The 15,071-nt window shown below is 36.0% G+C and overlaps 1 protein-coding gene across 1 annotated transcript in view; it reads right to left on the bottom strand.

Annotated features, from left to right (window-relative positions):
• Positions 1-15,071, bottom strand: part of LOC123233656 (liver carboxylesterase 1-like) — a 38,990-nt gene that overhangs the window by 21,655 nt on the left and 2,264 nt on the right. The window contains exons 2-5 of the mRNA XM_044659719.1: positions 10,956-11,157; positions 9,217-9,361; positions 6,813-6,946; positions 4,939-5,092 (exon numbers count right to left, since the gene is read on the bottom strand). Coding sequence (XP_044515654.1) covers positions 4,939-5,092; positions 6,813-6,946; positions 9,217-9,361; positions 10,956-11,157 — 635 coding nt within the window. The remainder of the gene's footprint in view (positions 1-4,938; positions 5,093-6,812; positions 6,947-9,216; positions 9,362-10,955; positions 11,158-15,071) is intronic.

Raw genomic sequence — 15,071 nt, 5'->3', positions numbered from 1 at the left:
AGACAGGGCAGAGGGAAACAAATAGTTAATCATAAACATGAAAAAAATTAACAGCAAATCTCTCTGATAAAGACCTCATTCCAAATATATATAGAACAAGTCAAATTTACAAGAATTCAAGTCATTCCCCAGTTGAAGAATGGTGGAAGGATCAGAATAGGCATTTTTCAGATTAAGTAATCAAAGTCTCTATAGTCATATAAAAATGCTATAAATAATCATTGACTAGAGAAATGAAAATTAAAGCAACTCTGAGGTACCAATGCAAATGTATCAGACTGATTAATAGTACATAAAAGTAAAATGATAAATATTGGAAGACATGTGGGATAATTGGAACATTAATGCATCATTGGTGGAATTGTGAACTACCTCAGTCATTCTGGAGAGCAATTTAGAGCTATGCCCAAAGGTCTGAATCCTTTGACCCTGGAATACCACTTAGAGGTTTGTGTTCCAGAGATAAAAAAAAATAAAAGAAACTGTGTATACAAAAATATTATATTAGTTCTTTGTGGTGACAAAGAATTGGAAACTGAGAGGATATTCATCAGTTAGGGATGACTGACAAATGTGAGATATATGACTATGATGGAATTATAATAGAAATTATGATCAAGATGTACTCTGAAAAACCTAGAAAGCCTTACATTAACTGAAGCAAAATGAATTGAGCAGAACCAGGATAAGATTGTACAAAGTAAAAGCAATACTATATGATGCTCAACCATGAATGACTTAGCTATTCTCAGCAATACAATGATCCAAGACAATTTCATAGGACTTATGACAAGAATGCTATCCACCTCCAGAGAAAAGAATGATGGAATTTGAATGCATAAGTAAGGTTGTTTTTAAACTATGTTTTTCCTTTTTTTTTTTGAGGTATATGGGGCAGAGTCTATGTTTTCCTTTACATCATGACTAATATGGAAATGTTTCACATAACTAAACATGCATAACTTATATCATATTGTTTGCCATTTCAGAGATGGAGAAAGAAAGGAGAGAGAGAGTATTTGAAACTCAAAATGTTTTAAAATCAATTATTTTAAAATTGTTTTTATACATAATTGGGAAAAATAAAATATTAAAGAATTCAAAAAATCCTTTAAAATACTTCAGATCAATTATTATAAGGTGAAAACAAATCAAAATAATTTTCTCAAATCATGGAAACTCACCAAGAGGACAAATTATGGCGACAGAAATTTTGGAGGACCTGTGGGAAGACAGGTATACTAATGCATTTTTGGAAGAACTGTGAAGTGGTAGTTTGGAATAGCACAACAAAGGCGACTAAACCACTCAGAGCCTTTGATCAAGTATTCCTACTCGTGTGTGTGTGTGTGTGTGTGTGTGTGTGTAATTGTGCATGTGTGTGCATGTGTGAGTCATGAAAATGTGTTCCATCTATTGGAGATTGGTTAAAACAAAATTTATGCATGCATGTATGATGCATGTTGATTTAGCTTAATAAATGCATGCTTGAGGAACTGCTAGTAGGTCACTATGGATTACAAATTATATGGAGCAAAATCAGTGTAAAAAGATTGGAAAGGTATTAAGAGACCAATTTTTTCATCACAATGAGCCAAATAAAGGCTCTGAATCTGGAAGTCAGAAAATGAAAAAAAAATTATTGAGTAAGGTGGTATCATGATTGAACCTATACTTCAGGAAGGTCCCTTTGGCAGCTATGTGAAAGATCAAATAGAGTTGGAAGAGACTTGAATCAGGAGACACATTAGAAGGCTGTTGTAAAAACCTAGGTGAGAGGTCATGAGAGTCTAAACTACGGTTGTGGTGAGTAGAAGGAAGAAATTGGATTGCTGTTGTTACTGTCTGTCCTTCATTTTAAGAGAGGACCATTGACATCATAGAGTGATGTCTTGACTTGTTTGTGAATTGGATTTAAGTGAAGTAGAGTAGCACAAAGTCATCAGCTACACTCTCTCTTCCAGAATCACTGAAGTGAAGTAGCAAGACAAAAAGTCAGGATAAATATTAATGGCCCAAAATGCAGTGGAGGACCTTGACATCTTCAATGTCTAATCAATTTGTAAGCAATCCATAGCACTTGTTCTCATCTGAATATTCCATGGGGGAAGTCTTCACACGTTGGGGTAGATTATGCCTTAATTCACCAATGGGCTTCTTGTCCATCAGTTACTTTCAAAATAGTTTAGAACATCTGCCAAGATGACTTTATAGATGTGTGTTCAATGCAAATACTATAGTTTCTTAGAATCACAGGTGAGAGTCAGACGCCAAGTAGACACCAAAAGTGGATGCGCAGCCCTGAAAAACAAATCCTCACATAAGAGGTACTAATCCTTCTTGAGTTATACATAGAAAGATTTGGAAGATGACTAGATAATCATATTGAGTGAGAGAGAGAGGACACAAGGATGATACCAAAGTTGAGAGCCAGAATGATTGGAAGAATGATGGTATCCTTAAGAATAATAGGGGAGGGCTGAGCCAAGATGGCAGAGTAGAAGCAGGGAGGCTTGAAACCACCATGAGAATCCTCTTCAACCAATCTTAAGATAACATCACAAAATGAATACAGGAGTGAAAGAAGCAACAAGGAGTCAGAATGAAGCAACTTTCAAGAAGGGAACAACTTGAAAAGTAGGCAGAGAGCATCTGGGGCACTGGAGTAAGAGAGGAGTATAACCAGTAGCAAGAGTTAGAAGAAGAAATTCCATTTAAAATCACTCTAAACATTATAAAATAACTGTGAATCTTCTGGTGAAGGCAAACACAGGAATTATATGATCACAATTACAAAGCACTTTTCACACAAATAAAGCCAGATCTAAACAATTGGAAAAATATTAATTGCTCATGGGTAGGCTGAGCTAATATAATAAAAAATTACAATTCTACCAAAATTATTTATTCAGTGCCATATCAATCAAACTACCAAATAATCATTTTATGGAACTAGGAAAGATAATAAAAAATTCATCTGGAAAAACAAAAGGTCAAGAATACCAAGGGAAAAAAGTGAAGGAAGAAGGCCTAGCAGCAGCAGATCTCAAACTGAACTATAAAGTAGCAATCATTAAAACTATCTGATACTGGCTAAGAAATAAAATGGCAGATCAATGGAGTAGAATAGATACCAAATATAAGGCAAAGGAGCTTAGCAATCTAGTGCTTCATTAACCCAAAGATCCCAGGCTTTGGAATAAGAACTCACAATTTAACAAAAACTGCTGGAAAAATTGGAAAACAGTATGGTAGAAACTAGGTATAGACCAGTATCTCACAACCTATAACAAGATAAGATCAAAATGGATAAATGATTTAGATATAAGGAGTGATATCTAAATAAGGGGAAAATAGGATAGTTTTCCTGGCAAATCTTTGGAGAAGGGAAGAATTTATGACCAAAAAACAGATAGGGAATATTATAAGATAGAAAATGAATAATTTTGATTATATTAAATTTAAAAGATTTTGTACAAACAAAATTAATGCAACCACGATTCTAAGGGAAAGCAAACTAGGAAAATACTTTTATAACAAATGTCTCTGGTAAAGGTCTAATTTCTCAAATTTATAAAGAACAAAGTCAAATTTATAAGAATATAAGCCATTCCCCAATTGACAAATGGTCAAAGGATATGAACAAGCAATTTTGAGATGAAAAAATCAGTCATCAATAATCATATGAGAAAATACACTAAATCATTCTTAATTAGAGGAATGCAAATTAAAATAATGCTGAGGTACCACCTTACACCTGTGAGATTGGCTAATATGGTGGTAAAGGAAAATGGTAAATGTTGGAGGGCATGTGGCAAAATTGGAACACTAATGCATTGTTGGTAGAGTTCTGAACTGATTCAACCATTCTGGAGGGCAATTTGGAACTATGCTCAAAGGACTAAAATTGTGCATACCCTTTGATCTAATATGCTTCATGGAGGTAAAGAAGAATAGAGAAAAAGAAAAGGCCAGCAGATTTAACTTCTGAGGGATCATTTTTTTTTAAACCCTTACCTTCTGTCTTAGAACCAATTGGTTCTAAGACAGAAGACTGGTAAAGGCTAGGCAATGGGGGTTAAGTGACTTGCCCAGGGTCACACAGCTAGGAAGTATCTAAGGTCATATTTGAACCTAGGACCTCCTGTCTCTAGGCCTGGCTCTCAATCCTCTGAGCCACTCAGCCGCCCCCTGTTGAGGGATCTTTGGTAACATAATAGAAAGACCTTTCAGTCTAGTAATTAGGTTAGAACCCAGATTATGGAAAGACGTAGTACACAGTGAAAGAAGAAAAAGCAGAAGTATTAAGTGGAGAGGTTTTTCAAGCTGTTAAAAGGAGGAGATGATGAGAGTTTTCGGGGATGACTGGATCAAATGAGGACATTTTTTAGAGATAGGAGGACATGGGAATTTTTGTTAGCTGCAAAGCAAGGATAAGTAGATAGATAATAGTTCTAGTAGCTTCCTAAAGTTTTGTGGGGCTACCTCAGGGGCATGCTATATAGATTTTCATGATACACTGAACTATGTTGTATATATTGCATAGCAACAAAACTAGATTTGGAATCTAGAGAAATGAGGTTGAGTCCCAATCATATACATGATTACAGTAGGACTATAGTCATTTCATCTATCTGAGACTCACTTTCTTCATCTATAAAACAAGAACAATAATATTTATATTGACTAATTCATAGATTAGCTGTGAGGAAAGTGATTTTAAAGCACTCTAAAAATGTGAACCCCTGTTATTGTTATTATAAAAGAATACTATTTTGAAAAGTAAATACACTCAATAGCCCCATAAATATTCATTATTAGCTACTTACAGTCAGAATCTTGAGGTATGGCCAGGTCTACTCATTTATGAGGCTCACACTCTGTGAAGAATCACTGGTAGCACCCTCTGGAATAAAAAATGGCACCCTGAAAACTCACCAATGCTGAAACACTAAAACCTCCTGCTGACTCTCCGAAGATGGTCACCAAGTTTGGGTCTCCTCCAAAATTAACAATATTCTTCTGGACCCACTGGAGTGCAGCCACTTGGTCCAAATAACCCCAGTTTCCTCTAGCATGTTCATCTCCTGTGCTGTAAGGGAAAAGAAGAGGAGGGGAGGTGGTTGGATTAAAAAATCCAAAAATTAAAAGGAGTTAGGGTCATGAAATTGAAGGTAGTATGGTGTAGTATAGTGGAAAGAGTCCTGGATTAATAGTTGTTGAGAGAAATCTAGGTTAAAATATGACTCGTGATATTTGATAAGCACGTGGTCATTATCAAAGCACATAATCTCTCTGAACCTCATTTTCCTAATCTGTAAAATGGAGATAATAAAAGCACTTTCATAATGGGGTTGTTGAGAGGCCCAATTATGTGCCTGGCTATTTCTATTAGGAATAACTGGTAATATGGGAAATAGGAAATAATACTGAGCCTCCATACCTCTGGTGAATCTAGTTAAACCCCCACATTGTTATTTTCATTTAGGTTCTCTTTTTATCCATTAGATATAAGTATTATGAGGGTAGATATCAAGTTTTCTTTGTCATATTCTCTGCCTATCTGGGAAAAGATCCAGTTCATATCCCACTTATTTAGGAAACACTCAATAGAGCCACCTCCCTACCCTTTGTGTTCCACTAGTATTTAAAAATATTCAAGGCTTTTTGCATATTGGGCATTTGGTGGGATGTAAAAACTTTTTAATTCTAATATATTTATTCTCATCCATCTCCCCTACCTCTGCCTTAGTAATTTCCCTAATGTTCCTCTAAGATCATGTCATTCATTTGCCAAAAATTGTTTAGTGATTACCTTTTTCCTAACAAATGAATTCCTGACCCTAGCTTTCAAAATACAAAATAAGCTGACTCCAGCTCATCTAACCAGGTTTTTCTCAAGTTATTCTCCTTCACATACTCTCAGTCAAATTTGATTGTTCTATGTCCCACTTTCTTGTCCTGATTTTTCATGTTTCCATGACTTTATTCATATCATCTCTCATGCCAGAAAAAGACTGTCCTCCAGTGTTTAGATTTATCCAAGTCACTTTATTCCTTTAAGGCTCAAAGCAAATGGTAATTTCTACATAAACCTTTGCTAGATACACTTCCATTTTGGATAAAAAGGATCTTTCCTTCCTCAAACTTCTCTTAGAACATGTACTTATAGCTCCACTTTGTATTTATCTTGCTCTCCTTTATAGCATAACTATGTGATTATTTAGTCCCCTCCCATTAGATTGTAATGTATTTGATACTGAAAATCTTATTATTTGCATATTTATCAGTCTACCCCTTCCAAAATGATTTATACATACATTAGGCTCTTCAGTAGGGGCTTTTTTAGTTGAATTGCATAGTTTTCATATATAAGGTACTCAATATTTAGGGGAAGAATGAGAGAATACATAAAATGTCTTCAATCTATTCTTGTTGAATTAGTTGGCTATTAATTTATACCCCTGACAACAGATTACCAATTTGAGGGTGGCAATGATATTGACAAAACCCACTTAAATACTCATACTGCAATAGTCCCTGGACTTGCACAGTCACTGCCTGCAAGGGAATTACATTTTAGAAGCAGCCTGAGAGCACCTACATATTTCAGATTCTAGGAAAGCAATGAAGGAAATAGAAATATTCTTTGCTATGATGAGATCACTATATTCATGCTTTGAGAGACTCAAGAGCAGTTAACCTAAGAATTAGAGAACTTCAGAAGTGGAGTATACCAATGGCTATAGTAGCAAGAGAAGATTCACACTTATTGTTGTGTGTCACTTTCATTACTGGACTCTAGATCTTACCTAAAGAACCCAAAGATTCCCAAACGGTACTGAATGGACACAACCACCACATTCTCAAGGGCTGAGAGGGCCAGTCCATCATAGGTTGAAGCCTCACCCATCATCAACCCCCCTCCATGGATCCATACCATCACCTAAGGAATGAGGGAAGAAAATTGTTTTGGTCATAAGAATCCAGAGCTGAAAAAATAAATCTTAAAGAGTGAATATCTAAAAAAAACTTGGTCATTATGATCAGTAATCTTTAGGGAAGTGGTAAGGTCTTCATTCTCTCCAGGCTATATTACTAACATTTCCACAGAACTTTTAAATCTCTTTTTCTTTTTAATTCTCACCCCTTTCAGCTATCTTTAATGTCTTGTCATCTTTCCTTAAGATCTTAGTTTCATGATGTGGTGGGGAGGGAGAGGGATTATCTTTATTTCTGTTCCCAGTACTTAATGCAGTGCCAAGTACATCAGAAACTTATTCGCCTGAATTGTTGACTTGGCATAGTGGAAAGGGTACTAAATGAAGAATTCAGAGTCCTGGATTGTAGATTTGGCCCCACTAACTTATTCTGTGACTTGAGGCAAATCACTTCCCTTCCAAACCCCCAAGTTAGTTATCTATTTGTAACTGAAAGGATTTAGGATAAAGGATACTTATGGTCCCTTCTAATTCTGACATTTTGATCCTATGATTCCTCTGAGAGAGGTAACTCAGAATGAGCAAGAAGGGAAGGAAGGAGGGTTCAGGGCATCATGCTCTCCCTTCAGTCTTGATTAAATACTTCTGTTCATCACGATACTATACAAACAGACTCCCCACAGATACATACTCCCAGAACTGGTCCCAATTCAAGCCGTCAACCAATAAGCATTTATTAAGCATTAATGTGTCAAGCACACTGGAAATCACTAGGAATATAAATACAAGTAGAAACAATTCATTCCCTGCCTACAAAGGACCTTACATTCTTTTTTTTTTTAACCCTTAACTTCTGTGTATTGGCTCATAGGTGGAAGAGTGGTAAGGGTGGGCAATAGGGGTCAAGTGACTTGCCCAGGGTCACACAGCTGGGAAGTGTCTGAGGCTGGCTTTGAACTTAGGACCTCCAGTCTCTAGGCCTGACTCTTAATCCACTGAGCTACCCAGCTGCCCCAGGATCTTACATTCTAATGGAAGAATGTGTGTGCAAATACTAGACTCTTAGACTATCAGAGTCAAGAGGGACCCTAAAAGACATCTAATACAAAATTTGTTTCTGAGCAGGAATCCCTTCTGCAGTATCCCTGATAGGTTATCACATGAGCAGTACATGGTCAGTATGAGTATTGTGAATGTGTTTATACATACTTAGCTCATTAAATGCAACCATCACTTAATGATGAATGTATATACATGTGTACGGGCCATGACCAGAAGGTGTGATTTACAAGAATCAGTCCCACCAGGCTCCAGGTCATTTCTGTGGCCATCCTGAAAGCTTCTGAGCCTCAACCTTTGGGATGTAGCCTCTTCCCAATCTCTAAGAACCATCTTCACAAACTAGGATTTTGAGTACAATAAAGATTATTTGGCTTCTGACATGAAGAAAAGTAATGGAGGAAAACCTTTTCCTTAATGCTTTGTTCAAAGTGTAATTCAATGGGTAGAAGGTTCAATCCTTGTAAGAAAACTTACAAAGAAGTATCTAGAAAGCCCAGTCATTGAAAACAAAAGTTATTGGGAAGGAAAAAGGAAGGGATAACTCAGTGGTGGAGATAAGGCATTATGTTACTTTTGGGAATGCTGCACACTGCATACAACTATGGTCTTCATGCTGTCCTTGAGGCTTTCATTCAATTTTTGACTATTAGGGAAGGTGAGTGTGGTACAGTGGAAACTAATGAACACTGACTTTAAAATAAAGGGACCTTGGTTTAAATGTAAGCTTGGTCAATTATTATCTGTGTGACCTTGGGCAAATCATATTCTTCTTTTTGACCTTATTTTTCTCACTTGTAAAACAAGGAGATTAGATAAAATGTCTTCTTAAATTCCTTTCTAGATCTAGATAATATTAATAAAGTGCTTAGAATAATACCTAGCAGGTCATAGACTAAACAGGAAGGAAGGAAAAAGGAAGGAAGGAAGGAAGGAAGGAAGGAAGGAAGGAAGGAAGGAAGGAAGGAAGGAAGGAAGGAAGGAAGGAAGGAAGGGGAAGGAAGGAAGGAAGGAAGGAAAGAAGGAAGGAAGGAAAAAAGGAAGGAAGGAAGGAAGGAAGAAAGGAAGGAAGGAAAGACTGTGAAGCAGGAACCCATTGCTATACCCTCCAGACAAAATGCAGCTTCCCTGTTTTCTTCTGTTATGGGTTCAAGAATGAATCATGACTCACCTCCCAACTCAAAAGTCATAGTGAACTTCAGGCCTAATTTCTTACCGGTAACTTAGTCTTCATTGTTAGATCAGCTGGTGTGTAAATATTTAGGTATAGGCAGTCTTCAGAAAATATCATTGTAAAGTTTTCGTTCCGAATAGAGAAAAGGTTAGAGAGTGTCTGTGCCACAACTGGATCCTGAGGACATCTGTTCAATGAAACATATGAAAATAATTTCTTTTCAGAAGCATCTCAGGAAATCATATTTGGAGTCATAGAATCAGTCAGCAGAATTTATACTTCAAAGGTCCCTTAAAGATCACCTTGTCAGGGGGCAGCTGGGTAGCTCAGTGGATTGAGAGTCAGGCCTAGAGACCAGAGGTCCTGGGTTCAAAGCCAGCCTCAGACACTTCCCAGCTGTGTGACCCTGGGCAAGTCACTTGACCCCCATTGCCTACCCTTACCACTCTTCCATCTATGGGCTAATACAGAAGTTAAGGGTATTTTAAAAAAAAAAAGATCATCTTGTCAAAAATCTTCATTTTAGAAATGAAGAAACTGAGGCTAATAGAAGGAAAATAGCTTATCAATGTTCACATAGGAAATAAAGATTAGAAATGAGATGCTAACATATTCTCTGAGTCCTCTACCCTGGTTATCACCTCACCACTAGTGAAGATTTGACAAATTGTTGAATGTTTCTTTTATTTTCCTTCAGTTCTTAAAATGACCCATTAATATTCTTTTTTTTATTTTGTACTTACCCTGGGTCTCAGTTTTCTTTTGTCAAAATGATATGTAGAGTCTCTCTGGGTTCTTCCTCACTGAATATAAAATACTTACTGGTCTTAGAAATAACAAGGCAAATAAAGGGAGATTTACATTTAATTTATAAATTGAAATTAATGTCTAGTCAAAGGCTCCATAGAAATCATTCTGTCTTGTGAAATATTAGAGTACCTTCAGGGCCAGTTGGATACAAAATTTCATCCATAAAGGTTCTTTATACATTAATTGGAATTTCCTGAACCTTCCCTATTCTAACAAAACATGTTTCTGCTTTCCCAAACAATTTTATAGTTAGTATCACAACTAAAGTTGTGTTATAGCAAGAAGTCAATGCCTCAGTCCATTACACTCAGTACATCTTGTGGGATAAATTGAATAGTCATCTCATCTTCATCACAGAAATGAGAAAAAGGAGAAGTTGAGCTACAGACCCAGAATTACACAGCTCTGAAGTAGCAGAGTCAGATACAGAATCCTAATTATAATTCCAATGTTCTTTCCTTCATATTGCCTGATTTATGTCCACCATAGCAATTTAAGGTATTAGAAAGCTTGCTTTATGACTAAGGTTGATCCTAGCATGACTAAGCAATGAAGCCAAAGGGCACCTGTGATTCTGCTAGGTAATGTGTTTTCAGGAATTTATTTGACTATAAATGAGCAAAGAAACCAGGGCAGATAGTCTCTTTCTTGAAATTTGGCATCTGCAGCAGGTCCATATTTATTCCTTTTGGCTGAAATTCCCAGAGAAGGTGAATCACCTCATAGTTCAGTAGCAGCCCAAGGTGAAAAACTGAGAGGCTCTTCTCCAAAAAACCCTCCATGTCTTTATAGGACTTATAACTAATGGGTTGAAAAACAAGGTGAAATAGGAATATTTCCCTAGAATGTGGAGGAATGGCAAAAGGGAAAGATTCTCAAATGGTTTGACTAAAAACTAATACAAGAGTCAGAACATGATTCTTTATCTTTATCCTCTCTTCCCAAGAAGAAGCTGAATACTGATGGCTTACATGGGTGGGTATGTAGTGGTCTTCTTCACATAATCCCAGGGCTCAGGAGGCTGGGGTGGAGTGAATCTCAGAGGTCCTAGAGGAGGCTTGGCAAAAGGGACACCCAGAAAAACGTGGACAGGTATGTCGAATCCTTGCAGTCTCATTTGTTTGCCTTGGACTTTGCCATATTTGGTGTCTACTATTGAAGGCTGCTGCTGCACTGTAACACAATGAAAGAGTTTAAGGTAGTTTCAGAGGGGAGGCAACAGAATCATCAGTGCACCATAAGTCAGGAGTCCATGGCTTTTCTGCCTAGCTTTGCTCAGTACTAGCAGAACCATCCTGGAAGAGTGACTTCAGTTATTTGGGTCTTAAATTTCTTACCTATAAGCTAAAGGCAAGAATAGATTCCTATTGGATATTTTTTTTTGTATTTCAAAGGAGAAAATGGCCATAAAATATTCAGCAGACATAATAATTGTAAATCATATTTCTTCTAATACTCAACTGTTAAAAAAACATTGTTCATTATGAGAAAGAATGCTATCCACATCCAGAGAAAGAACTATGGGAATGGAAACACAGAAGAAAAATATATGATCAATCCTGTAGGTTCAGTAGGGATATGATTAGGGTTTTGATGTTAAGAAATCAATACTACAAATATGAATAACATGGAAATAGGTTTTGAACAATGATACATATATAACCCAGTGGAATTACTTGTCAACTCTGTGAAGGGAAGGGAAAAAGGATGGGGGTGGAATTTTTTTAAAATTAAAAAAAAAAAAAACGTTCACCATTCTACAAAGTAGGCAGTAGTGTTATTTCAGTTTTATGGAAGAAAAAATCTGGACTCATATGAATCAAGTAACCTAATCAAGGTCACACAGTTGACAAATGTCTTATAAAGACAAGTTCTATGCATTTTATAACATTCCACAGATTCCTGTGAAAAATAGTTTAATAATAAAAATAATTATTATATCTCTATAGACATATGTTTCTGTATCACTTCTGGGAAAACGAATGCATTTGTTCATTTAGTCAATAAGCATTTACGAGCACCTACTAAATGTATTCTGCTTGGTGTTGATAGAGGTCAGATGAATGGGACTCAAAGCCAGATCTCTTTTAAATTTAAAAATATTGAATTATGCATTCCTGGTTGGGAGGATTGGGCTATATTTTGGCATGAAGCCAAGAAGCATAAATCTCAGGTTGTGTAGTTAGTTGACCCACCAAAGCCTGATTACTGCTCCCGAAGAGTAGATTTTGTTAAAATAAAGTAGGATTGGTTATATAACAGAAAAGAGATCATGACCAAAAAGCTTAAATTCTAGAGATCATCATGACTGCTTTTGGTCTCCTTCCCCAAATAGATTACCTGAAATAGGAATTTTATTTGTTCACAGATAACCAGTGTTCCATGCCCTATTAGAATCTAGATTATTGGGGGGAAAGAAGGGAAGTTATAAAGTCCACAGATCACCTAGGGGGTTGTAGATAGTGCTAGAAAGTCCCAAAACTTCTTTCCACATAAGTGACAATTGTAATATCAGATTATCCAGTTCTTCCTCCTAGTATTTTTGTGTATACCCTGTAATTATTTGATGCAATCTAGATTCTCTTGCTTCCTTTTTTGAAGATTGGGGGGAATCTTGGGTATTTTGGTCATCATCCTAAGGACCCAGAATCTAGTTGCCTTGTCTCCTTGTTAGTCCAATACAACGTAGCAATGGGCCAAAATCCTATTAACAGATTTGAATGGGTGTTGAATTTATTTCATTTTAATAACTTAAGCACAAACAATCTATATGGTATTGCTCTGAACCCTAGGGGTGTAAAGCTAAAATAAGTTCAACATTCCTTGTCCTTACTTTTCTATTGAGATATAAAATACAACACATTTATGTAAGAAAACATAGAATTTATCTATAATTTGAAGGAATAAGGTACTATTGGGTGAGATAAAAAAAATCTTACTTAGGCAGCAGAATCTGAGTATTACTTTGTCTAACTAGGAATTCTATAAGACAGGAATGAGGAAGAAATCCATTCAAGATGCAGCCAACCATCTATACAAAGGCAAAAAGACCATGATAAAATGTTGTGCACAAATAATAGTTAGCAAGTATTTGAATAGAAATAGAAAGAATTAGAACAGGATATGAGGAAACAAAACTATCACACTGTTCAGATGATATGACAATATGATAGGAGAAGTACTAACTTCTCCAATCTGCCCTACTTTTTATCAACCTTTTTCTTTTCTTTTTCTTTTTCTTTTCTTTCCTTCCCATCCTACTTGCCTTTAGGGATATATAGATTTCTATACCCAACTGAGAGGTAGGTTATTCCTTCTTCAAGCCAATTTCAGTGAGAGTAAGATTTAAGAATTACTCCTCTTATTTTTTCTTCCACTGTAAACCTTCTTTTGTGTCTCTTTTATGTAAGATAATTTACCCCAATTCTTCCTCTCCCTTCCTCCTTATCCTAGAGCATACTTTTTTCTCACCTCTTAATTTTTTTATGTCATCCCATCATCATCAACTCACCCATGCAAACTCCTTCTAACTACCCTGAAAATGAAAAAGTTCTTAGGAGTCAACAAATATCATCTTCCCATATAGGAATGTAATCAATTTAGCCTTATTTAATTCCTTATGATTTCTCTTTCTTATTTATCTTATTATGCTTTTCTTGAGTTATATTTGAAAGCCAGTTTTTCTATTCAGTTCTGGTCTATTTTTTATCAAGAATGCTTGAAAATCCTCAATTTCATTAAATATCCATTTTTCCCCTGAAGGATTATACTAAATTCTGCCAGGTAGGTGATTCTCATTTTCCTTCTGGAATATCATATTCCAAGCCATGATCCTTTAATGTAGAAGGTGCTAAATCTTATGTGATCCTGACTGTGGCTCCAATTGTTTCTTTCTGCTTACTTGCACTACTTTCTCCTTCACCTGGGAGCTCTGAAATTTGACTATGACTCTCCTGAGACTTTTTATTTTAAGATCTCTTCAGGAAATAATTTGAGGATTCTTTCCATTTCTATTTTACCCTCAGGTTCTAACATGTCAGGGCAATTTTCCTTAATAATTTCTTTTTTCAAAATTTTTTAATTTATTTGTTTGTTAACTAAATAAAAAGTCCTAGGTATCTCTCTCCCTGCCCTCTTCACACCAAGGAATGCATCACATGAGATCCCTGAAAGTTACCACTACCACTGATTCATTCATTCCCAAGGCTTGCTGCTTACTTGTCAGGAGCAGTCTGCACTGGAATGTTTGAAGTTTAATCATGTTTCACTTTCACACAAGACCTTTTCTGATGACTTTCTAAATTGCCTTGGGAAGGAAAAATTGGTTTTTTTCCTTCTAGCTTTTGTTATTTCTCCTACTCCAGAATTCATTTTGAACAGTAATTTTAAAGTTATTTGACAGGGAATTTTAAAGAGCTCAGGTGAGGCCCTGACTTTTCTCTACCAGACCCAATGACTCTAAATACAGATCGAAGCATATTTTTTTCTACTTTATTTTTCTTAGGTTATTTTTCTCTATTTTTTCACAACATGGCTAATATGGAATTATGTTTTGCATAACATGTATAATCAACATGGAATTGCTTGCCTTCTCAAGAAGGGGGCATAAGTGGAAGGTGGAGCAAATTTAGAATTCAAGATTTTTTAAATGTGTGTTAAAATATTTTTACAAGTAATAAGGAAACGTTTATCACAAAAAATGAAATATATTGAAAAACGTCACTTTATTTTTTCATGCTACGCTCCACCAATGGCTTCAGAGACATCTCAGGCTGGTCTTTGCATAGAGCCTTTCTCATTTATCTAAGTTTGGAGTTTACCTAGTTCCACTGTAGACCTCCACCCAGGGCTTCCTGCTTCTTTCCAATAAACTCTGGCCTCTATCAACTTTAGAGATAAGTTTTAATCAGGCATTTTGCAGTTTCTGGGCTTGGACTACAAGTATTGAGCAGTACCAAACCTAGAGCTCCACAATGATTTGGCCTGGAAATACTTTTGTCTATATTTAAGGTGAGCTTCGGCCTCCAAAATAAGACAAAAAATGAACATATCTGAAGGAAAGAAAAGAAAAGAAAAGAAAAGAAAAG

This window comes from Gracilinanus agilis, chromosome 2 (genome assembly GCF_016433145.1).
Source record: "Gracilinanus agilis isolate LMUSP501 chromosome 2, AgileGrace, whole genome shotgun sequence".
Lineage (NCBI taxonomy): Eukaryota > Metazoa > Chordata > Mammalia > Didelphimorphia > Didelphidae > Gracilinanus > Gracilinanus agilis.
This window is presented reverse-complemented; position numbering and strand designations above follow the sequence as displayed.